A 26,134-nucleotide genomic window follows, 5' to 3' on the forward strand; every position below is an offset into this window, starting at 1 on the left:
CTCCTCTCATTTATCAGGATTGGGTAAGAAGGGTTATTTTCATCGGCTTGCATAACGTACAGATGTGTAACCCTGACATCATGCTTCACCAAAACTGATGACAGACACGTTTTCTAACTTCTACTCATGTTCACGGCACCAAAGTTCAAAGTGACCATTTTTCTTCATGAGTCATTTACAGCCGCTCTCGAAGGCGGTTAAACTCAAACCTACTCTTTGTTTCCACTCATGTATCTCCCGTTCCACTGGTGGATGTTCATATTAAACAACACTCAGTTTATCAGGTTGTTTCCACTCCTCGACCTGAGAGATGAAGCCAACTCTGAAACTCGAAGCCTGCAGTTCCTCTGGCGTCCAGCAGAGGCAGCAGTGAGTCAGTCCCCATAGACTCCAATGTTAAAACAAACATGTTTACAGCCTGATACACAAAATGTTTGGTCTCTATAGGTAATTTAGTCCTTCATAACACCTGTTAGGGGGGGTTATGAGCTCGGGTGGTAGAGCAGGTCACCGACTAACTGGAAGGTTGGTGGTTCGATCCCAGTCTGCCTGCCAAGAGTCCTTGGGCAAGGTAAATGGTAAATGGCCTGTATTTATCTAGCGCTTTACTAGTCCCTAAGGACCCCAAAGCGCTTTACACATCCAGTCATCCACCCATTCACACACACATTCACACACTGGTGATGGCAGCTACATTGTAGCCACAGCCACAAGGTATCAACCCCAAGCTGCTGTCGGACGCGTCCATCGGAGCATGAATGTGTGTGAATGTTAGAAACAGCACAGACAAATGTACTTGTGTCAATGAAATGTCCAAGCTGTAAAAGCTTTGAGCCTCAGAGTAGGAAAGGGGCGTGGCCTCTTTGACTGGTAGGTGGATGGCTTCACCTGAGTTTGACGTGAAGCAGGTATGTGGTCTCTACACTGCTGAACACTAATCTGTTTTTATTTGGGTTCATGTTTATTAATATTTGCGGGAACGGAGAGGTCACGGGGGCTGCGGTGACGTAAGCGTGTGAGGTCAGACCTCCTGTGTACTGGTTGTCTTGACAGCAGGTGGATTTTAGACCCCCCGCCCCCCACTCTCGGGCCCCGCCCACAGACGCTGGGCTGACGGAGCGCCGTTTCTTTGCAGACACTCGGAGCTGCGCTGCGCACCGGACGGTCCGCTGTTCGCCGGAGTTCGCTTGGAGCCTTTTTTCTTTGTTCGCTCGGTGAAGCGTCAGGATGAATGTGGGGATCCCGGAGGGCTGCTTTCTGTCCGCCCTGCAGCCCAACTCCTCCTGCACCGCTTACGTGGTCCCCTCGGACGGCCCGTCTCCGGACCCAGTGGCGAAAGCTCGGAGGGTCCGGGAGCAGGTCCGGATGCGGCTGGCTGAGAGGAAGTCGTCCTCCCTGAGCAGGCTGGAAGGATCAACAGGTGAGAGCTTGAAAGTGCAGAGTAACGGGCTGAGTAAGTCTCAGTAAAGTACACCGTGGAGTATCTGTTACCTCCTCCTGGAATTCAACCAACACCTCCCTGAGCTCATTGCCCCCACCCGAAAGTAGCGGTCAGGGGCGTTTCCAGGATTTCTTTTCAGTGGGGCCACAGGGGTCCCCACAGAAACATGTAATGAGTTGGCTTCAGTTTTAAAAAGAGCAGCGAGCATAAGAGCAGAGGTGACGATGATAAACACAATATTCCAGCATGTGTTCACACAGAGAGCCATTTAAAGTCTGTCAGTTATTGATGGGGGGGGGAGAACTGAAGCAGCGATCACAGCACAATAAGCCACGGATTTAATGCTTCACATCCTTCTGTCCACGGTCCCGTCGGTTAGTGCGTGGAAGTAAAAACGAGGAGTAATGTAGTGATCGGATCAGGTGGTTCTGGGGGAGTCTGATGTATAAGCTATGACTCGCTTGGTGCTAAATGTGCTAAAGGTGCTAAATGTGCACTCACTGGAAAATAGTTGTTGTAGCCAGTGTGAGCTTCACAGTAACCTCCCACGTCAGAGTCATGATGATTGTCAGGCTTTAACCTGCTTTAACTATCATGTGAGTCTCTGCTCACTTTTGTTCTTACTTTTATTCTGAACTTTTCCAAACTTAAGGAAGGAAAATGTGGTTTGAGTTCAAAGATAATAACTCCCCCTGACAGTGATGATCAGACTGATACCAAAGAGCTCGTTTCATGTTACACACATTTATCTCTGTGAGTTTATCCTTCATTATTCATGGTCAGTCGCTTTAATGTTACAGCTGGTTTTAGTGACGCATGTGCCGATGCTGTACGTACAATAACACATTACCACGTATTAGTACCGGGCTTGACTTCCATACTTTGAGTTTGAGGTGAATTCCCCCCACAGGGGTGCTTTATCCTCCGTGGGGGCTAAATCTCGTCAGCCTCACACTCATCCTCGTACCGCTGCTTCACCTAAAAATCACCTCGAGCGTGTTTCCCATCAGCTGCCAGTCCACGTCTCACATCTTTGTTGCCCTCCGTGTTTGCAAGGAGACATCCTGAAACATCAGGGAGAGCTCCAGTTGTTGTCCAGGTCAGAGGTCAGTGCGCGTCACGGCGTCCAGCTGGTCGCTCCACGCCTGTGATTGTGGCTAGAGCAGGGCGATATGACCAAAAATATTTATCACGATATATATTTGAAAATTTGCGATAATGATATAACCGACGATATGATTGAGACGAGACTCCACAACTTTATTAGTAAAAAAAAAATCACTGTGTTTTCACTTAAACAAGCAGCTGTTTTTTATGTGCATTAAAGTTATATAAACATTTAACAGTGCAAATGCAAATTCATTGCTGACAGTTTAACCAAAAAGCATTTCCAGTGGAAACTGGCCGACGTATCCTCAGCATCACCATGTATAATATCCACAACACTTAAAAAGAGGTTATACACACACAATACGGTAATATTATGTTGAAGCACAGTACGTATCACTCCGCGAGGCTCCGCCTACGATAGCCGTAACGCTCCGACAATCCATCAAGCGGTGCGGCTTCGTAGCTTAGCAAAGTCGTACTGAAACATTTGACAGATTTTCGAGCGCCGTGCACATAAAATCGTTTCCAGAAACACAACCAGAGTTCATACATAAGGCACACGGGATTATAAGGGGCTCTGTCGACTTTCAGAAAATCAAAGGATTGATTTTAAGTGCGCCGTATTTTCCAAACAACACGGTAATAACGACGGCCCGCTAGCATGCGCTACCAAAAATAGTGCTTTGTAGTGTATCTGACGGACGAAAGCTAAACCAGTTCCACACCAGTGAAGCTGCAGCATTTTTACAAACCAGTTCAGGTTCATTGGTTTCATTCCTATCGTTGCCCAACATTACACCGGTATCACCGTGAACGGTATGATATGGCCCAGCCCTAATTGTGGGAATTTCCTCCACTATCTGATCTGTGGGAATAAATTACCACTGGCCCTGTGCTCAAATCCTCCAGAGCTGTAATCCAGTAGCTTTGGGGGTAAATCATGTCTGAAGGTGTGCTGATGCCACCCTGGTACTCGAGCCCTGGTGAAACAACTGTCATGTGTAGTTTCTCTGAGGAGTGTGCGGTGAAATGAAAGGTCAGCTGATGGTGTGTTTGGACCTGCTGAGCGAGGCTGTGAAATGTTTGGCAGCTTAGACAGAGCCTGAAACTCCTCCAGCTCCTTCCCTTTGTTACATCTGTACAGAGCATACGGCAAACACACTGCTCACTGTCAGCGTTACCAAGAAGTGAGTATCAAGCATATAAAACATGGCAGCCCTAAAGAAGGTGTGACTGTGTAAATACTTTGGGCTGCAGATCATCGTTCTGCAGAGCTGAGACACCAGAAGCTCGTTCAGTGTGGACGGATCGTTTTCCCACCTCAGTATCTGCACGTGTTCAAAGAAACAGACGCAGAAATCTGCTTTTGGGGCGGCTGTGGCTCAGGAAGTCGAGCGGGTGATCTGGTTGTCAGAAGGTCGTGGTTTGATACCCGGTCCGTACGCTGTCTCTGGGTGAGGTGCTGAACCCCGATACCAGCAGTACTCTGAGTCAGTACTCGCCCACTTTCAGTTACACCGCAGCTTATGAGCTACAGCAGCACGATAATATTAATATAAGAAACCACAGACCCCGCCCCGCCCCTCTGTATGATGCAAATAAACATGGTGAATGTTCATGTTCTTCTTTCAAGCTGAAGGTTTGGCAGGTTTGTTTAATCCAGTGTGAAACATCTGGACTGTGAGCTCATTTCCCAAAACTCTGTGACTTTTGCTTCTAATGGTGTCGTTCTGGATGCGAACCCAGCGGAGGCAGTGGCGCTTCTTTAGAAATCCTGCGTCTCCGAGCTCTTCCCGACACGTTTGAATCTTTGTGCCAAACGGCTCCTTCAGCCTCTAATCGCCTCCACCGTGTGTCTGCTGGATCTTTATTCCATCACTGGACCCGGGCAGGTCCAGATGTTCACATGAGCCAGTTTTACTGAGTTAGTCTGAGATCTGAGTCGCAGCACGAGCTCAGCTTTCGCTTTGTATCCAGAAATGATGAGCTGCGTGTTAGAAGAGACCGCAGAGCTTTAACAGACTCGACCTTCTTATCAGGGTCATCAGCAGAAAAGGTCACAACTGGAGTTTAAAAGTGGGACGGAAGTGATGTTTAGGGTGCACAGAGGGACTAATGAACGACGGGATCCAGCTGGCTTTTGGGAAATTGAACATTTCTTCTACTTCTTTGAAAGTTTTTCTCAGGAACTTTCAGGATTTATTCGAGCCTGTGCAGACAGATTGAGGCTAATCTGACAGTTTGCAGTGAACAAAGGAAAGTTTAACATGACGTCAGAAGTGTTGGCGTCCTTTTAGAAAGAAGCAGCAGCCGTGATGGGAAACTGATGCTGCCTGGGTGCAGCAGATAACACTGTTGCTTTAGAGACGACCAGTCTGTGCTGGGTGTTCACAGGGGTGGAGGCGGGCGAAGCTCGCCTCTGTCACGTTGGATGCTTTTCGTTTTTGACTCTCTGGTTCGGGTAAAAACGAGAAGAAGCTCGATGGTGTGCTGTGGTCAAATACAGCAGCAACCCTGCACGATGAAAGCAAAGCTAAATGCTGAGCGGCTGTAATTTGAACTGTGAGCCCAACACAGGCGACATCAGTCTGTTTATTGTTCACAGATGTGAATTTGTGTGAAGCCGTGTGGGTGTTATTTCCACCGTTTCCTGTTTTTTCCCCTCTTTACGGAAAAGTGCAGTGTGACATCACAGATTCCCGACCGGATAAAATGTTAAACATGGATGTTTGACCCCAGAACGTTAATAACACAGAAAGAAGAAGAAAGGCGGGGTGTCTGTTTGGACATCAGCAGTCGGTGAGGAGGGGAACTGTGATGATCCACATCTGTTTTCACAAAGAAGGTCTGGGAGAGGAAGGAGACCCCCCTCCTGACCTCTTGGCTGATAAAAGAGGCCCTCGGTCTGACCCACAGAGTCAGGATGTGTCTGCATGGAAGCACATGTTAAATATTCTCTTATTAGTAAAAAGAGGCGAATCTCCTCATATTTAATATCAACAATGAAATAACTGCGCCTGGTCCGAGCTTACGGGGCTCAAGTCCTCAATATTCAGTAAGCCTGTTTTTCAGGAGCAGCCAATGGGATGTGACTGATGACGGAGCCCCTCCCTGCTCCGTTGGTATTTTGAGCACTGCTTCAAGGAGCACGTAAACACAGCGGGCCTCGTTCACGACCAGCGTGAGCGCACTAATGTGCGATTCATCGCCTCTTTCTCACCTGACCCCGACGTGATCTGGCGGCGTTCACAGAGCCTCTGTTTTTGTTTTGGAGTAAAGCTCCGTGGGGTTCAGGTCAGGGGTCTGTGCTGGAAAGTCCTCTTTGTTCTTCAGATATTGAGGTGTGTTTGCTTTGCTTCAGTTTCCTTCTGCGTAAAGATCAAACTGGAGGCTGGACTGATGGTTCTCCCGCTTCTCCCTGCAGCCACACTTGAACCAAGATTCATCAACAAGCTTCGAACTCTGGGAAAAACCCTTCGGTGTAATTAACGTCACTCAGCGCATTTGTTGCACACCCTGGTTGATCAGGAAGAGGAAACAAGAAAAAGGAAGCTAAAGCTAATGCTGCAAAGGCCACAGATGAGGAAACAATTATTAGCCCACCAATGAAATTCAAAGTTTAGTCTAAATTCTCCCAAGTGCTTTTTTAAGACAGAGGAATTTTCATCACTGTAAAGGATCAGTTATCTCAGTTTGTACATGATAACAAAATCATTTCAGGATAAACTAAAATGACCAAAGTCAATATTTTTAGCCCCTCAAAAACGAGTGGGAGGAGTCTCTGCCGATTCTGCAGCTGAAGCCTCCTTTGGTCCTTCTTTGTTTAACTTGCGCCTAAACACAACAACAGTCGCCTCAAGGAGCTTTATATTGTACAGTAGAGCCTACAATAATACACACAGAGAAACCCAACAATCATATGACCCCCTATGAGCAGCACTTTGGTGACAGTGGGAAGGAAAAACTCCCTTTTAACAACGTAACAACAGGAAGAAACCTCCAGCAGAACCAGGCTCAGGGAGGGGCGGGGCCATCTGCTGTGATTGGTTGGGGTGAGAGAAGGACGACAGGATAAAGACATGCTGTGGAGAAAGGCTCCAACAGCACAAACACGGTCCAGTTCAGGGACTCCAGTTAGCTGAGGTGAAGCCTAGCACACAGCTAGCAGCTACAGCAGAACCAGGCTCAGGGTCAATCCCCCGGCAGCCTACGTCTATTGCAGCGTAACTAAGGGAGGATTCAGGGTCACCTGGTCCAGCCCTAACTATATGCTTTATTAAAAAGGAAAGTTTGAATCTTGAAAGTAGAGATAGTGTCTGTCTCCTGAATCCAAACTGGAAGCTGGTTCCACAGAAGAGGGGCCTGAAAACTGAAGGCTCTGCCTCCCATTCTACTTTTAAATACTCTAGGAACAACAAGTAGGCCTGCAGAGCGAGAGCGAAGTGCTCTAATAGGGTGATATGGTACTACAAGGTCATTAAGATAAGATGGGGCCTGATTATTTAAGACCTTGTATGTGAGGAGCAGGATTTTGGATTCTGGATTTAACAGGAAGCCAAAACAGGAGAAATCTGCTCTCTTTCTAGTCCCTGTCAGGACTCTTGCTGCAGCATTTTGGATCAGCTGCAGCAGCACGGGGGTCTGAGCCCGTGGACAGCGAGCAGCCACACGACTTCATGTTTGCGGGCTTGGAGAAAACTGTTATATTCAATATTCAGTAATACTCGCCCTCTCTGTCCTATAACAACACTGACCCAGAGCTCTTACTGCAGGGAGCAGGACTAACCTTACGCTTTGGCAAAGAGCCGGTGTTGTTAGAGTCTCTGACCTGTTTGAGAATTTGAGATTTAAAGCATCTGATTCACTGGAAGCTCAGTGCGACATATCAAATAAAGCCTTCAGCGGATATTTACAGATCAGTGAGTCCCAACAGAGTCTCGTCCTCTTTATCCAAACTCTGTTCTGAAGCTTGAAGCTTGAATCCTTTCACGAGTTTGCCTTCCATAGTTTCAACATGCAACAGGTATAAAGGTGTTGAGGGTCGGTCCTCGATTCTCCTGACCTCCGGCCTTTTCTGATGTATCGATCATCCGGCTCTGAATCCTGATTCAGATGGTTCACAGAAAGAAAGAAAGATGCAGAGCAGCTTTACTCAGGCTGTGAGAAAGCTCTGAGCACTGATGTCATGTTTCCTATTATCACTGTGCTGCTTAGTCAGCAATGTTCTGCTGGAAACTGGAGGCACAGCTGCGTCTCTAACAGGTGGACATGCTGCCAGATTCAGCCTGAGCGAAGTGGAAAGCAGCGATCCGGACGGTTTGAGGTAAAACGTTCATTAAGTTCGACGACCTTCACGCAGTGCAGGCCAAAGAAATGAAAGTAAAGGTCTCTGTGTAAGCTCATGGACCACCTCCTGTGGGGAACATTCCTCTCCAATCTTCACAGCATGTTATCACAGCCTATTTTAGACTGTTGGTCGGCTGCTGCTCTTCCACAGTGTGGCTGGTATTTCTCACTGTGTGAACTTTCCACACACCTTCAAACCAACACAACAGCAAGGCCTGATTTTCTCTGTTTTACCTGTTTTCATTCATCTTCAGTTTGAGTTTGTAATTTGAGTTTTAGCATAAATTCTGTTCACGGCACCACGTTTTTATTTCTGTCATCAGCTCAGGAAGCCTGCAGATTGCAGCCAATCAGCTGAGGCTCAAACCTCTCACAGTATGAATTATTGAAGCTGCTTTTGCCTCCATACAGTTGCTGCATTCTGCAAGCTGCTTTGTAACCCACCTCCACCCCAGCTCCTCGTTTTCGTGGTGTTTCTGGTACCGATGGAGCTTTTTCCACTCTGAGCATTCAAAGCACTGTTTTTATTGCAAGCCTTTTTCAGCCAATCACACGCATTGACACATGGATGCATCGCGCACAGCTCGGGTTCAGCAGACTGGAGTCTGGATCGATCCACCACCTCCTGAGCCGCAGTCGCTGCACACACGATGTCATCTTTCTGTTTGTCAGCTTTATGAAATAACTAAACTGCATTTAATCTGAAGAAAGGTTTATTTTGCAGGAATTTGTCCTTTCAATCAAAAATAACAGAATTAAAGTGAGCCCCAGTTCAGGCTGTGCTGCTGCTGCCAAAACGAGAATAAGATTCATTTTGGGATTAATAAGTTTCCATCCTGAAGTCTCAGCTGGTCGAGTTTATTTCCATCTTTTTGCTTTGAAGATGATCTTCTGCAGGTGGATGCAGGTATGAGCCCACCTCAGTTTCATGTGTCTGTTGCTGTGTCATAATTTATGACATCTACACAAACCCATAAAACCTTTGGGTCTTTGCAGGCGCCGTGTGTGTCGGGTACAGACGACCTTCGCTGACCTGCAGGTCGATGCTTTCTGCTTTGATCTGGTCTGGTTTGAGTCCCGTTTGTACGCCGTGCGTGACCGCCGCTCCCTCGTCTCTGACGTGTTGATGCTTGCATGCCCCGCGGCCTGCCCAGCAGCATTTCCTCCCTCCTTCCTGCTCGGCTCGATTGTGTGTGATGTCTTCTGTTCGCTGTTTCACTGCGTCCAGCAGCTTGCATCACGTGTTAGGATAAATGGGCTTTGCTCGGGTTTCGCGTGGCGGCAGCTGAAGCTTGTGTTTGAGGCGTGTGGTGTTTGTTGGACGGCGTATTCCTGCACACAGACGGTCTTTCAGTGGCGACGCTGGTCCACCTTCGGCCCGAGTTGGGGACGTTCCCGGTGCTTCTTCCTCTTGTTAAATGATGACACACTGAGTGTATTTGTGCGCCTCCTGGCCTCCTCTTTCTAACACGTCTCTTATTCTCTGAGTGCCCCTCTGGTTCTTCTCAGCCTCTCCAGCGTTTCATGAGCTCTGGACTGAACTGGTCCCAGAGGCGGTTCCGCTGACTGTGATTGGTGCTCGGTAACCTGCAGCTGATATTATGCACTGCCACATGATTGGCTGATTGGATGAGCAGATGTACATGTGTTCCTAATAAAGTGGCTGGAGTTTGTGTGTGAAGGTTAGACTGATGGTGCATCAGTTGTAATGAGAGTGACTGTCTTCCTTCTCTCTGCAGACCCTCCTGAGATGAAGAGCTACGGCCACGCTCAGGGTTTCAGCTCCAGATCCATGATAAACACGCCGAGCCGCGTCATGGCCGTGAGTACACGCCACACACACGATGAAGAGCTTTAAACACACCGCGTGAGTCACTGTGGTGGGAGCAGCTCCACTGCAACACAGAAGGGACGTCAATAATTAGAATTTGAATGTAAATAAATATAAAAGTCGTTTTCCTCTTTGTGACATGGTGGAGGGGGGGGCTGACATTTCTGTAACATCCAGCAGGGGGCGCCTTTTAAAGACGCCCGATTGGATAGAAGTCTATGAGGAGATGAGCCTCGTGCTCAGAGGAAAATAATAATAATAAAATGTTTTTCTTATTATTACTAAATGTGATCTTTTAGGAATCCTGAAGCAGCACAAAGCTTCGGCTGAGCTGCTTCTCCTCACTCCTGGGATTTGAAATAATTCCCAGTTACACACAAGCTGTCGTTTGGAGCGTGACGCTCCGTGTTAATGAGACGCTGCTGTCCTCGCACATTATTATTTAAAAACAGGACCACAGGTGTGCAGTGTGTATTTTAGCCAAAGCCGCCATCTTTTCCATCGCCGAGTAGCTTTTAGTGGCGAAACAGGAGCAGAGGGTGAAAACAAAAGACTGTAAAAGGAGGTCGGCAGCTGACCACGTCAGGCACCAAACAGCGCGAAGATGAGACTGACGATGATTTCTGTTCAAATTCAACTCGGGTGAGGAAGAGGTCCAAGCATCTTCATCAGCCCCACCCACAGCAGTGCCCCGCGGCGTCTCTCCCTCTGAACTCCAACAGAAGCAAAGAGCATTGTTCTGCAGGACGCCACCAGCCGCTCAGACAACCTTTCAAAGTTCACGGGGGCGGGACTCATGAAACCGTGAAGAGAAACGTTCTGAAGAAATGATTTTTCATCCACTCAGCTCCATAAAAAAGCAGCAGGTTACATCTGCCTGCGCCGTCTGGAAATGTGCGGCAGTGTTTGTTACTCGACCTACGTGTGCTGGGAGCACGGTGCTCACACCGAGCAGCCATTGTGTTGGGCTGTTTCCTCTGTGTGTCTGTCAGAGTTCAGAACAATGCAAAGAAAAGCAAAACACAAACAGGACATCGACCCGCTGCTGTACCTCTGCAGCTTAACAATACAGAGGCTGCACGGCGTTTCCTGCAGATTATAACGAAGGAGAGGAAGAGCCGTAAAATGCTCCTCCCTGCGCCCGTACAGCTCCGTGTCACTCCCTCGCTCTGGCGTGCAGTGATATCTGCACAAACCTTGGTTGCTGTGAGCAGTTTTGATACGACTCTGGGGAACGAAAATAGTTGCGCCTTTAAGCTGCTCGCAGCAGAGTTTGGATTTCTGGAACGAGACATTTGTATTATTACACATTCCTTTTAGCTGCCACACATCTCCACAGCCAAACTCGCTCCGTGTCCAGGCCACCTCCTCTGTCCAGGTCCCATCCTGAAGAACATCTGAGTTCCTCCTGAACGACCGAGATCTTCACCTTATCTCTAAGGAAGAGCACCGACATCCTTCAGAGGAAGCTGCTCGCATCCTCAGTCACATTCTTTCAGTCCCACTCACAGCTCGCGGTCATGGGTGAGGGTAGGAATGTAGATCGACCAGTAAATCAGCAGCTTCGGTGTCACGCCAATCAATCACGCCTTCCTCTCACGCCTCACCCGGGAATAAGACCCTGAGATACTTAAACTTGAGGCTCCTCTGAACTCCAGAGAAGGAACTCTGCCCTGTGAGGCCTCAGACCTCACAGCGAGCTGCAAGCAGCTCCATTGCCAACAGGAGGACATCGTCCACAACAAGCAGCCGTGATCGTTGCTCCTCCTCCAGACTGTGAAGTGGAAGGACCGGGCGGAGTCCAAAACCAACCGGGAACAAATCTCACTGAACACTTTTCATTTTGGGATTTAATGAGCTGTTAACAAATTATTGATCTGGCTGAGACTCTAAGAAAGCCGTTCGACCTCTAACCTTCTTTCTCCCCATGCCTCCTGTCTCCAGGTGCCCACTGTGCCTCTTCCTGCCTCGGGCTTCTCGTCTCGCTCTGCTGTGGACACCACTTCCCGGCTGACCCACAAAGGTGCGGCTGTGCTCCACAGCAGCTCTCAGACCTCCCAGGTGTACAGCAGAAGCAGACGCTCTAAGTCGCTGACCCAGGGCGAGCACGAGGCACTTCCTGTCACTTCCTCCGGCCGTCTAGAGAACCCTTTGCTTTCTCTCCCTGCGCCTCCACCAGGTACCCTGAGGCGCAGCCTCAGTGGGATTCTGGCCCAGGAGAAAGGTTGCTGGCAGGAGGAGGAGCTTCCACAGCAGTACACCTATAAAGGCCCCTCCCACCGCACCATCAGCCGCATCACCAACAGACAGCAGCACTACCAGCAGCAGCAGAGCTCCAGCCTAGGCCAGGAGGGCTGGGTGGGGAACGGCAGGGGCGTCCCCACTGGGGGGGACACCTGGGGAACACAGTGGCACCACCAGCAGCAACAACAGCAGCAGCACGTGTCCAGGACCTCCGGGACCATTCACCGCGCCGCCTCGCTCCGCAGCCTGAGGAGTGTCGGGAAAGGAGTGGACGTCTTCGATGGAGCGTCGATCCACAGCAACGACCCGCTGGGAGAGTGAGACACCTTCCTTTATTTAGCTAGTTAGCTTAGCCTTCATCAGATTCATCTTTAGCTCACTTAAACGAAACAGACGGGCAAATAACCATTAAACTACACACAGGAAGTGGCGACCCATGACCGCGGTAGGTGAACAGCATTCTGTGACACTGTGAGTGACAGGAAGTGCGCAAACGCGAGATGAACCTCTCTCAAGTTTTAAGTTTGAAACGATCGAGTAAAGAATAACACGACTGACAGATGACCTGGTAGTACATATGTTAGAGGGTTACCTAGGCAACCAGAGCCACCAGCTGTCGGTGTGAGCGAATCGCTGCCAGTATGTACGCAGCTTTAGAGATGTGAAGTGGGCGGGGCCAGAATTAAGGTTAATAGAGGTGACTATGTGACTCACATGTGCGGGGCAGTAATTAAAGGGTTACCTAGGCAACCAGAGGCCCAGCCCTACTACTACTCGTGACCAACCGTAAGCCTCAGAGGACACGTGACGATCACTTCATATGTGATCAGGGCAATACACCGTCGTCATAGGAACAACCAATCATGTGCAAGGTGAATTTTGATTGGCTGGGCTTAGCTAGCTGCCGCTACACCGAGGGGTGTAACATGAGGAGCATACTGCTTTCTGACTCGCTGCAGCAAAGTGTTAAAGTGGGCGGGATCATTGAGCTTCATTACAGGTGACCCAGGGCGTGGGAGGAGTTTAATATCTGAAGATCTTTCAGCGAGCTTTCTGTCCAGAGCCCAAAGACCGCGACAGTAAAGTATCTTTATTTGATCTTATAAAAAACAAATCTGTAAAAATTCTGATAAAGCAGAAAAAAGAATGAAGGGAGCAGCATTAGATCGTTGCAGGCTGAGCTGCACTGCTGGTAGGAACCCTTTTAATGCAACTGTGTGTGTGTGTGTGTGTGTGTGTGTGTGTGTGTGTGTGTAGGATGCAAAATCTGGACATGCCCACGGCTGTCAAGTATCTGTCCGAGTCAGACGCTCACTTGCAGGTTGTTGGAGCTGCGTTCGTTCAGCATCAGTGCTTCCACAGCAGGGACGCCAAACACCAGGTACGACCTCAGGAGGGACACGTGGAAACAGTTAGCGTGGAGCCGGCGGTCACGGGGGGAACAAATGACTTACCGAAATAAAACAGGAAGTGACTACAGAAAATGGCATCACACACACACACAGACACACACACATATAGACAGACACACACAGACACACACACACACATATATAGACACACACACACAGACACACACACAGACACACACACACACACACATATATAGACAGACACACACACACACACACACACAGACACACACACACACATATATAGACACACACACACACATATATAGACAGACACACACACACACATATATAGACAGACACACACACAGACACACACACACACACATATAGACAGACACACACAGACACACACACACATATAGACAGACACACACACACACACACACACACATATAGACAGACACACACAGACACACACACACACATATATAGACACACACACACAGACACACACACACATATAGACAGACACACACACAGACACACACACACACATATATAGACAGACACACACACACACACACATATATAGACAGACACACACAGACACACACACACACATATAGACAGACACACACAGACACACACACACACATATATAGACACACACACACACATATATAGACAGACACACACAGACACACACACAGACACACACACACACATATATAGACAGACACACACACACACATATATAGACAGACACACACACAGACACACACACACACACACATATAGACAGACACACACAGACACACACACACATATAGACAGACACACACACACACATATATAGACAGACACACACACAGACACACACACACACATATAGACAGACACACACACACACACACACACATATATAGACAGACACACACACACACACACACACATATAGACAGACACACACAGACACACACACACATATAGACAGACACACACACACACACACATATAGACAGACACACACAGACACACACACATATAGACAGACACACACACACACACACATATAGACAGACACACACAGACACACACACATATAGACAGACACACACAGACACACACACACACATATATAGACACACACACACAGACACACACACAGACACACACACACACACACATATATAGACAGACACACACACAGACACACACACACACATATATAGACAAACACACACAGACACACACACAGACACACACACACACACACATATATAGACAGACACACACACACACATATATAGACAGACACACACACACACACACACACATATATAGACAGACAGACACACACACACACATATATAGACAGACACACACACACACATATACACACAGACACACACACACACATATATAGACAGACACACACACACAGACACACACACACACACACACACACATATATAGACAGACACACACACACACACACATATATAGACAGACAGACACACACACACACACACAGACACACACACACACACACACACACACACATATATAGACAGACACACACACACACACACACACATATATAGACAGACACACACACACACACACACACACACACATATATAGACAGACACACACACACACACACACACATATATAGACAGACAGACACACACACACACATATATAGACAGACACACACACACACATATACACACAGACACACACACACACATATATAGACAGACACACACACACAGACACACACACACACATATATAGACAGACACACACACACAGACACACACACACACATATAGACAGACACACACACACAGACACACACACACACATATAGACAGACAGACACACACACAGACACACACACACACACAGACAGACACACACACACACATATATAGACAGACAGACACACACACAGACACACACACACACACAGACAGACACACACACACACATATATAGACAGACAGACAGACACACAGACACACACATATATAGACAGACAGACAGACACACACACACACACATATATAGACAGACAGACAGACACACACACACACATATATAGACAGACAGACACACACACAGACATATAGACACACACACACACACACACACACACACACACATATAGACAGACACACAGACAGACACACAGACAAACAACGAGTCTCAGAGGGACACAGCAGCTGTGACAGTGGGACGTCAGCGTGTCTGCTGTTTCTTTGTCCAATGAAAGCAGAAACATGAAGACACATAAAGGGCAGAACGCTGACGGCGGTTAGCACTGTTAGCTTCACAGCAACAAGGTGTTGAGTTTGACCCCACCATGCAGGCGGGGCCTCTCCCTGTGGCGTTTGCGTGTTCTCCCCATGTTTGCAGGGGTAAGAGGAAGAAAAGGTCATGAGGTGAAGGTGGTTGGTGACTCGCTCTCTTTCTCAGGTCCGAGTTCTGCAAGGTGTTCCAGCTCTGGTGCAACTTTTCTCCAGCGACAACCAGGAAGTGAAGCGTTACGCTACTGCCGCCACGAGGAACCTCATCTACGAGAGCGCCGAGAACAAGGTGGCTCTCATCGATGCCGGCGGGCTGACGCCTCTCATTAGCCTCCTGAACGAACCTGACGAGGAGCTGCGAAAGACCATCACAGGTGGGAACCCTCTGCTCTCTGAACTAGTGTGAGACGTTAGCGACGTGAACCCGTCTTACAAACTCGCTGTGGCCGTCCGCAGGCGTCCTGTGGAATCTGTCCTCCAGAGATAACCTGAAGGAGAAGCTGTCCCGGGAGGCGTTACCTGTGCTGACACAGAAAGTTCTGATTCCTCTGTGCAGGAGCATCCCGCTAAGTCCATCGGAGAGAGACATCTTTAACAGCACCACCGGCTGCCTCAGGTACCATCAGGTTTTTATAACTAAATCATCTGATGGAGACTAGAAAAGAAGCTCAACATGTCCAGGATACCTTTTATTTATCTGGCTTCTCTTCATTTACCATCATCAGCTGATTATCAGCTTGATAAATCAGTACACAGGTGTTACAGGTACTGAGCTGCAGTGGTCTGTATCATATCTATCTAATAGACTCCAGTTTGTGCATGTAAATGGAGAGTCCTCTTCACACACTGAGGTTAATTATGGAGTTCCACAGGGTTCAGTGCTAGGACCAGTTCTGTTTACATCATACATGCTTCCCTTAGGCAGCATCATCAGAAGACATAGCATACATTTTCACATTTTCAGACCTTCGTGCGATGTGCACTCTGAGGCTTTTCCAGGAACTGATTGGTCAATAATAAAAGGTTTAGTGTGTGGTGATCTCTCATCTGGAACATAATCTGCTCTGATATAAGATGTGACCACCTTCATAACTCTGACACACAGGCTTGGACCTGGTGTTACCTTAATAACCACAAACCCTGCTGCAGAGCTCAGGCGTGCCAGGATTTGGGCCGTCTCAGCATGCAGAGTGAACACAGCCTCGGTCAATATAATGTCGTCCAGGCGTGGACCAAGAGACGCTCTTTCACTCAGAGTGAAGAGATGAGCAACAGCAAAGAAGGTGGAAGACGTTTCACTGGAGGGAGAAAGCTGCTTCTTTCATCCTTTTAGTACAAAGTCTGCAAACCTTTCAGAGGTTTCACTCAGACTGGACGGTTTTGTGCACATGGAAATTAAAGTAAATTTAGATAATGCTTCAAAATAACTGCCCAGAGCTGCTTAATGACAGTGAGACTGGTTCCTAGAAGGATTTTAACCTCAATTAGGCTCTGATGCGTCATTTCAAGGAAATAAAAGATGAACTGAATGGATGTTTATTTAAAGTAACGTCACATAATGCAGTCGCACAGAGCAGCAGCTGCCTTTGTTTCATTGTAGTAATGTTTGATGTAAGTGAAGGATTTGGTCCGGTTGAATGTCTCCGTCTGTGTTGCTCCGACAGGAACCTGAGCTCCGTGAACGAGAGAACGAGGCAGAAGATGAGAGAAATGCCCGGCCTCGTGGACTCTCTGGTGACCTACATCCAGCAGGAAGAACAGGGCGACGAGAAGGTGAGCCACAGAGGCGCGTGGATAATGATGTCTGAGTGCAGGCGCTTTAAAACGTCTGGAGCCGTGAGCACAAACCACAGACGCCGGAGACGTGGTTTGTCATTTACAGCAGAACAGTAACCAGCTCAAGTCTCACTGAGGTTAACCTGGAGTGTAAAGAGTGCACGTTTGCTCTGATTCATCGCTGCCTCGCGTCACAGTTTCAGCATCAGGACTCTGAACTGTGCATGACTGTAGAGGCTTTACTTCTAAACTTGTATAAACGAGGAGTGATCCCACAGATCTGAGAGCCGGTCGATAGAAACCAAAACCAGAGTTCACTTTGGCCGACCTTCGAGATCATCTGCTCGTCTTCATCGTGTTCGCTGCTGCGTTAGTATCAGGCTGATTTTACTCTCAGCTCTTAGTTTCACCTACTAAAGTGACGAGTGGGCCTGGTGCAGTCTGGACTGGTGTTTGTCAGGAAGTCGCTGACTCACCGCCGTCCCACTCAACGGATTTCCCAAAGTGTCCTCGGGCTGGTTGTGCTGGAATGTGTCGCTAAATGAATAAAACTGAAGACATTTCCTGTATGTCTTTGTTCTATTTTTAGTGTGGCCAGTATTCCAGTTATTCCTCTGAAATCGTCTCTGTGCTGTTGTTAAAAAGTGCAAAGATGTAAAACTGCAGCAGTGCATCATAAAGAAGGCTGGGAGAAAGAAAACAGCTGGTTAATAAAAATAGATTTTGTCTGTCCTCGGGTCAGAGCGGGGGTGGGAGCGACTGAAACGGGATATCGCGATGTGCGAGCTTCAAGGACGAGGGCGACAGAATCCTCAGTCATTCCCAGTTTTCGATGGTGGCGACTCTCCACGTTATTAATGGTGCGGTGTGAAAAGGGTTCAGACTTCTTTCTGTGCTTTTAGTGTCTGAAGCTCATCAGAGTCGGCACGGTGACTAAGACTCGCTGCTTTGAGCCCGTTTGTTTCGGTCGCTCTTTTAACTGATATCCATTTTTTATTTCCTGTCTGCGTGTTCAGGGTTTGGAGAACTCCCTGTGCGTGATGAGAAATCTGTCCTATCAGCTGTACTCGGAGCTTCCCCCCTCAGTCCAGCTCCGCCTCGAGGGCCCGTCGAGAGCTTCTGCCAACAGAGAGATCGAGACCATCGGCTGCTTCACTCTGTACAGCAAGAAGAACGTGGAGGTACGAGCAGGAGGAGAGGGTGCTGGTGTTATCCACCCGTGTGGTGCTCTGTGTCTGGATCCCCATCACCTCCAAAACCTTCTGCACATTAGAGTAGCTACGGTCTGCTAGATTTCATAGTAATGTGTTCGTTTAAAATCTAACTTAAATGTGAAACTGGAAAACAGCAGCAGACAGACGTAAGCAGTTTAATCACACGAGCGCCTGAAAGATAAATTCATAACAATCTTTGTTTTTATTGAACGACTCAACTTGATTCTCACAGTTTATCAATTTAGTACAAAGTCTGCAAACAAGTGCTACTGTAACTCATGAAAGTAGTTTCGTTTAATGTTAGGTTTGTTTAGTCTGGTTTAGCTTAGTCTGGTTTAGTTTAGTTTAGCTTGGTTTAATTAGCTTGGTTTAGCTTAGTCTGGTTTAGTTTCTTTTGGTTTAGTTTAGTTTAGCTTGGTTTAGTTTAGTTTAGCTTAGCTTGGTTTAGCTTAGCCTGGTTTAGCTTAGCTTGGTTTAGCTTAGTTTAGTTTAGCTTAGCTTGGTTTAGTTTCTTTTGGTTTAGTTTAGCTTAGCTTAGCTTAGTTTGGTTTAGCTTAGCTTGGTTTAGCTTAGTTTGGTTTAGTTTCTTTTGGTTTAGTTTAGTTTTGTTTAGCTTAGCTTAGCTTAGCTTGGTTTAGTTTGGTTTGGTTTAGCATGGTTTAGTTTAGCTTAGCTTAGCTTAGCTTAGCTTGGTTTACTTTAGCATGGTTTGGTTTAGCTTAGCTTAGCTTAGCTTAGCTTGGTTTACTTTAGCATGGTTTAGTTTAGCTTAGCTTAGCTTAGCTTAGCTTGGTTTACTTTAGCATGGTTTGGTTTAGCATGGTTTGGTTTAGTTTGGTTTGGTTTAGTTTTACGTTGAGTTTACACTCAGCAGATTTTCTTCAATTATGAATTATTTGAATAAATCAACTTTTTGTTTTATATATTTTTGCTACTTTTGACCCCAAATTCTGTATTTGTACTTGATTTCTCTCTTCGCCAGCAGCAGAATCACCAGAACCTGCCCACCCTGTCTCAGCCTAAAGGGTCCGAGTGGCTGTGGCACCCGAAGGTGGTGGGGCTCTACAAGCTCATCCTGCAGAACAGCGACTACAGTTCCTGCAGCCGCGAGGCCGCCATCGGAGCCCTGCAGAACATCACCGCGGGAGATGCCAGGGTAACGCCTCATCCCGATCGTCAGCTTTAATGCGAGGTGCGGTCTCTGCAGGCTCACGTGACCTTTGCTCCTCTCTGTTAGTGGGCGTCCGTGCTGAGCATGGTGATTATAGAGAAGGAGCGGATGCTTCCCATCCTCCTGGACCAGCTGGACACCATCAGCGACACGGAGCTCAGGCCTCTGAGCGGCCTGCTGAGAAATCTGGCCCGGCACGCCACCGACAAACAGCACATGGGTAAGAGCCTTGCTGGGACAGGTGCAGCTCTGCTTTTAAGGGGCTTCAGTGCATCCGCCTTTTTCCCGTTCTCTGGACCCCAAGGTCCAGGTCCGCTCCAGAGTCTTTCTTATTCAAGTCCTTCTTCTGTGTCGTGGCAGCTAAGAACATGGTGGGGCTTCTGGTGTCCAAGCTTCCCGCAGACGGCCTGCAGAAAATGCCATCCAGCGACGTGGTGGTCAACCTCTGCGGAGCCCTCAACCACCTGGTCACCTGCAGCTCCTCGGCAGCCCGCGACGTCTGTCACTTCAACGGCATCCCCAAACTGGTGGGCATCAAGACGTCCCACGACAGCAGGTACGTGTAGTCGCGCTGATGGTCGCCGGCTCTGCCGCCGTTTCTCTTCAGACTCTTCATGTTTCCGCTGAAACAAAGCTGTGACCCCTCTGCGACCTTTGTTTCCTGTTTAGGACTTCACATGTCTGTTATAACCTTTCCTTCACACTGCGGGACATGTTTGTGATGAAGCTCGTCCCTGCTGCTCTGGTATTTCTGCCTCATTAGTCCTCCTGTCCTCTCTCACTCTCTGCTGTCCTTCACTTTTAGCTCCGGGAGTCAAAAAGCTGCCCGAGCAGCCTCGACCGTCCTCTGCAACATGTTCCAGTACAAGAAGCTGCACAGAGACTACAGACTGGTGAGTTTCATGTGTAATCTTCACATGCTTCATCCAGAACACACTCTCTGTTGATTCACCCGCTAATTATTTCCAGCAGCGGGGAGTAGATTTCGTCACAGTAGATGTTTTTCTGAAAGTGCTGCAACTGAGTTTGAGGATATAAGTCACCTGCTGTTATCTTATCTTGTCAATCATTTGACCTCCTCACTGCGTACGACTGTAGCTCCTGTGACAAATCAGAAGTACCTGACTCCGTGGTATAATTCTCAAACACGTAGCCTAAAGCAGATGACTCGTAAGCTGGAGAGGAAATGGCGTGTCACAGATTTAGAGGATCATCATTTAGCCTGGAGAAATAGTTTGCTGCTTTATAAGAAAGCCCTCTGCAAAGCCAGAACATCTTACTATTCATCACTGATTGAAGAAAATAAGAACAACCCCAGGTTTCTCTTCAGCTCTGTAGCCAGGCTGACAAACACACCATTGATCAGCAACCAGAGACTGTTGATCAGCCTGAAGGCTCCTAAAGACGAGAAGAAGGACAGCTGCTGCCTGAAAACCTTTAGTGAGCCCTTATGTGTCAGGAGCATCAGGAGCATCAGGACTCAGTGATGAGGAAGTACACATCCTGGACAGGGAGGAACGCTGGTTTGAGGGCGGAGTCAAGGAGACCATCTCTGAATCGAGGAGGGGGCCTAAGGGTACATCTGTCACCATCTTATAATGCTGTGATTGCAGCCGTTCCCCAACTCTCTGTGAACGGGACTCATGGCCAATTGGTCAATTTACATATTAATGGTCATGACCTCGTAGGCCATTGTTTCAGTCATTGTGTAAATGTCCTGTTTATAAGGTTGGAAACCTGCAGTCAGCTGCAAACATCCAGATGAACAGAATCAGCCTGTTTGGATTTCCTTACCTGGATGATTGAGCGATAATGCAGAGACATCAAGCGCGCACCGCTTACGAGTGTGACAATAACGCATCAGGATCACGTGTGTGTGAGGACGCGGCAGCGGGACTCGCTTTGGCACAAGCAGCGAGCCGCTGTGCCAAAAACAAACCAGCACCACATTCACCAGGTTTCTTCATCCTCAAAGGCTGAAGCAGCAGAGTGAGGGCGAACAGGACGGGTCTCAAACGTGTCGTCGAGGTGAAGATGGAGGCGGCGTGCTTGTGGTGACTTTGGGAGCCTTTGTCACATTTCTGGTTGCAGCTATGTTTAAGTCAAAGAGCCTGAACCCGTCCTGCTGTTTTATTTCCTGCAGCCTGAGCTGGGGAGAAGCTGTGGGCGTGGGCTGTCATTGTGCTCCGTTTGTTTCCACCAGATGGTTTTCTCGTCTGCATCTGGCTGCATCTGTTTTTTATCTCACTTGACCTCCACTTCTCGTAACTCCTCTTCCTCGCTGCCTCCCTCCTCTGCTCTGCACCCGAGCCTGGCCCTCATTAGTCTGTGGACGTGCTTATCTGGAAGTTCTGCAAAAGCAAATATTTTCTCTGAAGTAAGCAGCAGTCAGACTGGAGACTTGCTAAACTCCGTCTCTGAACTAAAAATGAAATTAAACTTGTTAATGATCGGGCTGGCAGGGGCTCACTCTGCCCCAGAACACCACATGATGATGATGATGATGAAAAGCTAAATGCGAGTCTGTCTGTAGCCTCCCCTCCTTCTGTGGAGGCATTAGCAGACCCCCCCACCCGCTCCTGCTGTGAGAATCCTTTCCTCGTGTCTGCTGAGCTGCAGCAGGAATGTGGAGAATCTGGCTCAGACATTTTGGGTTCGCCTCTGTGTCTCTGCTGAGGTGAACTTGGCGGTCCTCCTCCCGTAAATCCGCGCAGCACAAACAAACCCAGGCCTTTATCTCCCTGCACTTTCACACAAACCCAGTTGTGCAGATAACACAACTGTGCAGAAACAAAATGACAGGATGAATATTTCTGGTTTACAGATGGTGAAACTTTTTCTCTGCAGTCAAACTGTCAACAAACAGCTTTGTTAGGTAACGCTGAGTGTGGCGGCCCAGCTTTTATAGCCCAGGCTCCGTTTATTGTGCAACTTCTCTGAGTTTATGGTGCTGCGCTCCGAGCGCCTGATGAAGGCTGACAGATACATGGGCTCCTTCATTCTTCTGAGCCTGCAGCAGGCGACCAGGAGACGGCTGCAGAGGAACCTGGAGCACAGCTAAAGTTCAGTGACACACACAGGGACACACACAGGGACACACACAGGGACACACACAGACACTTTAGTTTATGACAGAAAATCTAAACTTCCAGTCCTTCAAAAGTACACCATGCACGGCTGCATGGCATTGTGCCGATGTCCACGTCAGGATAACGCTCAAAATTCCTGATAGATCACAGAGCCCTCAGAAGCTGCTCCTCTCCACATCGCTTATAATAGTGCTGCTGTGGACTGAAGCTGCTGTGGGCTGAAGCTGCTGTGGGCTGAAGCTGCTGTGGGCTGAAGCTGCTGTGGGGAAGCTGCTGTGGGGAAGCTGCTGTGGACTGAAGCTGCTGTGGGGAAGCTGCTGTGGGCCGAAGCTGCTGTGGGCCGAAGCTGCTGTGGGCCGAAGCTGCTGTGGGCTGAAGCTGCTGTGGGCTGAAGCTGCTGTGGGCTGAAGCTGCTGTGGGCCGAAGCTGCTGTGGGCCGAAGCTGCTGTGGGCTGAAGCTGCTGTGGGCCGAAGCTGCTGTGGGCCGAAGCTGCTGTGGGCTGAAGCTGCTGTGGGCCGAAGCTGCTGTGGGCTGACGTTTGTAGGTCTGTGAGTTCTGAGGTCCGAGGGACATTTCACCATCACACAGCGAGGCTTCGTGTGGGCGTCTGTCTGTGGGCGACGCAGGAACCCGCCCTGCACGGCGCTGCAGCAGTGGAGCGACGGCCTGTGGAGTGAGCTACAGGCTGTAATTCCACTGAGCTGCGTCTTCAGACACTTCATCTTTTAACGATTCACGGTTGCAGCATCTTTCATCACTCCTTTGATGATTTTTAAGCTGCACTGCAGGATCTTACCGCCTGATGGGCTCAGTGTTAGTCGTACTCTACTCTGGACCTGCTGCTTATTCTTCATTTCCTCTAAAAGCTCCTGTAGTACTCGCGTGTTCTGCTCACCCTACACTGAAGTACTTTAAGTATTTGTACTCGTACGCGGTAAAAAAAGAGGAATTCATGCTGTAAACTGTGGGTGTGTCTCTGTTGCGACATCAGCTGTGTTGGGTGGGTAGGTGTGGGCACGTAGTCGCCCACTAGAGGGCAGAGCAGGACTGAGTTGTACCCTCCTCCAAAGATTCTTTTAATCACAGCGTTTTCTTCATCAAACATAAATCATTTTGTTTTAGCACAAATTACAGAATGATTTCAAAACATGACCAGAGTCCGTGTTATTATTACTGTTACCCTCTGAGACACTGAGCTTTTATTGGAGCACGGCTCAAACCACTGCTGTGCAGTGATGTGCTTTCACTCTGTAATGCTCCAGTGGAAGCTGAGGGTTCTCTTCAGAATAAAAGACTTCAGCGGGGTTCGAGCTGTCACTGAGAAAACATCAGGCTAAAAACAAAAGTCCAGACTTGAGAGAAACAGTCGGTGCTCACAGAAGAAGCCTGCAGAGACAGGAAGCAAAGATTTCAGAGGCTTGGAGAGAAAACCAGTGAGAGTCTAAACACTAACTTCACTGAGCCGATGTAGTGACATCACCTGCACACCAGGAAGCACAAGACTAAAACACAGACTGAAGTATGCTGAGGACAGCCTGAGGAACATCCTGCAGACCGGGAGCGCCCTTTGGTCAGAGACGCTGCTTGGGTTCAAAGAAAGGAGGGCGAGGCTGCGCCCCAAACACCAAAGTGAGCTTCACCGAGCGGCCTGCAGAGAGTTGAATCCCGCTGATAATCTGTGGATGTGAAGACGAGCGGTGCCAGCCCGCTCACTCCAGCCGGTCGCAGCAGATGGCCCCGCCCCTCCCTGAGGCTGGTCGCCAAAGTGCTGCTCATAGGGGGTCATGTGATTGTTGGGTTTTTCTCTGTATGTATTATTGTAGGGTCGACCTTACAGCGCCTTGAGGCGACTGTTGCTGTGTAAATAAAAGTGAGCTGAGTGTGAGACAAACATCTGCAGGCTGGTGTCCAGCAGGGGGCAGCGGGTGAAATCATGCAAACATCCAAAGTAAAACTGGGACGTTTTTTGTATTACGAACGATGATGATGACGGTCGAGTCGCTCTGTGGGGACACTGGGTGAGTTTCTGTTTGTGTCTTTTTCCAGAAAGGATTCGGCAAACGAGACTTCGCAGACGGATCCTTCTAGGCTCAGCGTTTGACCTCGGGACCAAGACGAAGTTGACCGAACCCGTTATGTGACTGCGACCGACTTCCAGGAAGGCGATAGTGACCCGGAGCCACGCAAACGCACGTGGCCTTTGGCAGCTGTGCGTTCGCTCAGCCGCAGAGAGTCTGACGGGAAGCTCGACACGGACACACGTCAGAGTCCGACTCCACGCCTTGGACGTGTTCGCGTTACGTGCGGTGCTCGTAGAGTTTAGCTTTGGTTGCCGATGCGTTCACTTACCGTTGTAAATATTGATGCACATGTGTGTCTTTTAGGGTGTGTTCACATCAAACATGAAGGTTTCACCTCATGTGACTGCAGTCACCGTGGAAACCGGAGCATTCACCCCTGTGATGCCGATGGTTCAGTCGGCGTCCACGTGGCGCTGGAGGAGAATCCCGGCTCTCCCGTGTGAAGGCAGATTCGCCCCCGTTTGTATCGCCCAGCATGAACTTGCCTCATTGCATGAACTTTGTATGTAATCACGCTCCACGTTTGTTGTGAACACACCGTTGAAGACCTGCAGGTCACCACTCACTCATTACTTTTTTTAATCCAAAGGTCAGAGGTCAGATCTTCAGACTCTAACGACGTCTCACAGGTGCGTTCTGGCAGGTGAGCGGCGTCCTGGGGCGTGCTTAAAGGTTAAAGGATGATTCGGTTTAGTTTAGCCTGACTTGTTTCCGTGGGCGACGGCTGTTGGGATGATTTTGTCGGAAAGCCGCGAGCAGATCACGCGAGGTTTGCTCACTGATTTCTGCAACTTCTGCTTCTCACAGCAGAGGTGTGAGTTGAGTTAAAGGGAAGCACAGAGGGTCGAAATGTAGACGTGATGATTTCGTGTGTAGGAACATTTTCTAACTGTTAATAAAAGGTAATAAAACTGAAGTGAATACTTTAACTCCTGTATCTGAAATGAAGATTAACAACGATTGCTGGTTGGTTGGTTTGTAAACCATGAACGAACAAATGTGTGGATGTTTCTAAACTGTGTCAATAAATACTGTGCATTAACAGAAGTTCTCTGGATGGTTCTTATTCGGCCGGCCGTGTTAGAAGCTGCTGCTGAAACGAGCACAGTGCAAACATTGTTTTTGAGGAGGCGTGGCCAGAGAACGCAGCCTCGCCCGGC

At 48.5% G+C, this 26,134-nt stretch overlaps 1 protein-coding gene across 4 annotated transcripts; it reads left to right on the forward strand.

Moving 5' to 3' along the window:
• The first annotated feature begins 1,116 nt into the window (after nucleotides 1-1,116).
• On the forward strand, nucleotides 1,117-26,021 carry LOC146718048 (plakophilin-3-like). 4 transcript variants are annotated; one of them, XM_085465723.1, is made up of 14 exons: nucleotides 1,117-1,420; nucleotides 2,452-2,547; nucleotides 9,637-9,719; nucleotides 11,673-12,289; nucleotides 13,230-13,353; nucleotides 15,812-16,016; nucleotides 16,099-16,258; nucleotides 17,307-17,415; nucleotides 18,435-18,599; nucleotides 19,615-19,788; nucleotides 19,870-20,023; nucleotides 20,164-20,359; nucleotides 20,609-20,696; nucleotides 24,940-26,021. In XM_085465723.1, the coding sequence occupies exons 1-14, from the start codon at nucleotides 1,228-1,230 to the stop codon at nucleotides 24,979-24,981; spliced, it is 2,406 nt and encodes an 801-aa protein (XP_085321849.1). In that variant the 5' UTR covers nucleotides 1,117-1,227; the 3' UTR covers nucleotides 24,982-26,021. The 4 variants fall into 4 exon arrangements, with proteins under 4 accessions (XP_085321849.1, XP_085321769.1, XP_085321621.1 ...); XM_085465643.1 differs by lacking the exon at nucleotides 2,452-2,547 and having other exon boundaries at nucleotides 11,673-11,751; nucleotides 11,908-12,289; XM_085465495.1 differs by lacking the exon at nucleotides 2,452-2,547.
• Nucleotides 26,022-26,134: the final 113 nt, after the last annotated feature.

The sequence above is a fragment of the Copadichromis virginalis genome, linkage group LG1 (assembly GCF_057382275.1).
Source record: "Copadichromis virginalis isolate Kocher_CV1m ecotype Utaka linkage group LG1, C_Virginalis_male_GT1.1, whole genome shotgun sequence".
NCBI classification, from domain to species: domain Eukaryota; kingdom Metazoa; phylum Chordata; class Actinopteri; order Cichliformes; family Cichlidae; genus Copadichromis; species Copadichromis virginalis.

What these genes read in the sequence shown, in the direction of transcription:
- LOC146718048 (XM_085465723.1), top strand. Translation starts at nt 1,228, where the DNA reads ATGAATGTGGGGATCCCGGAGGGCTGCTTTCTGTCCGCCCTGCAGCCC. An exon ending in ACAGCAAGAAGAACGTGGAG is followed by an intron (nt 18,600 to 19,614) that starts GTACGAGCAGGA and finishes TCTCTTCGCCAG; the next exon opens with CAGCAGAATCACCAGAACCT. An exon ending in TCACCGCGGGAGATGCCAGG is followed by an intron (nt 19,789 to 19,869) that starts GTAACGCCTCAT and finishes CCTCTCTGTTAG; the next exon opens with TGGGCGTCCGTGCTGAGCAT.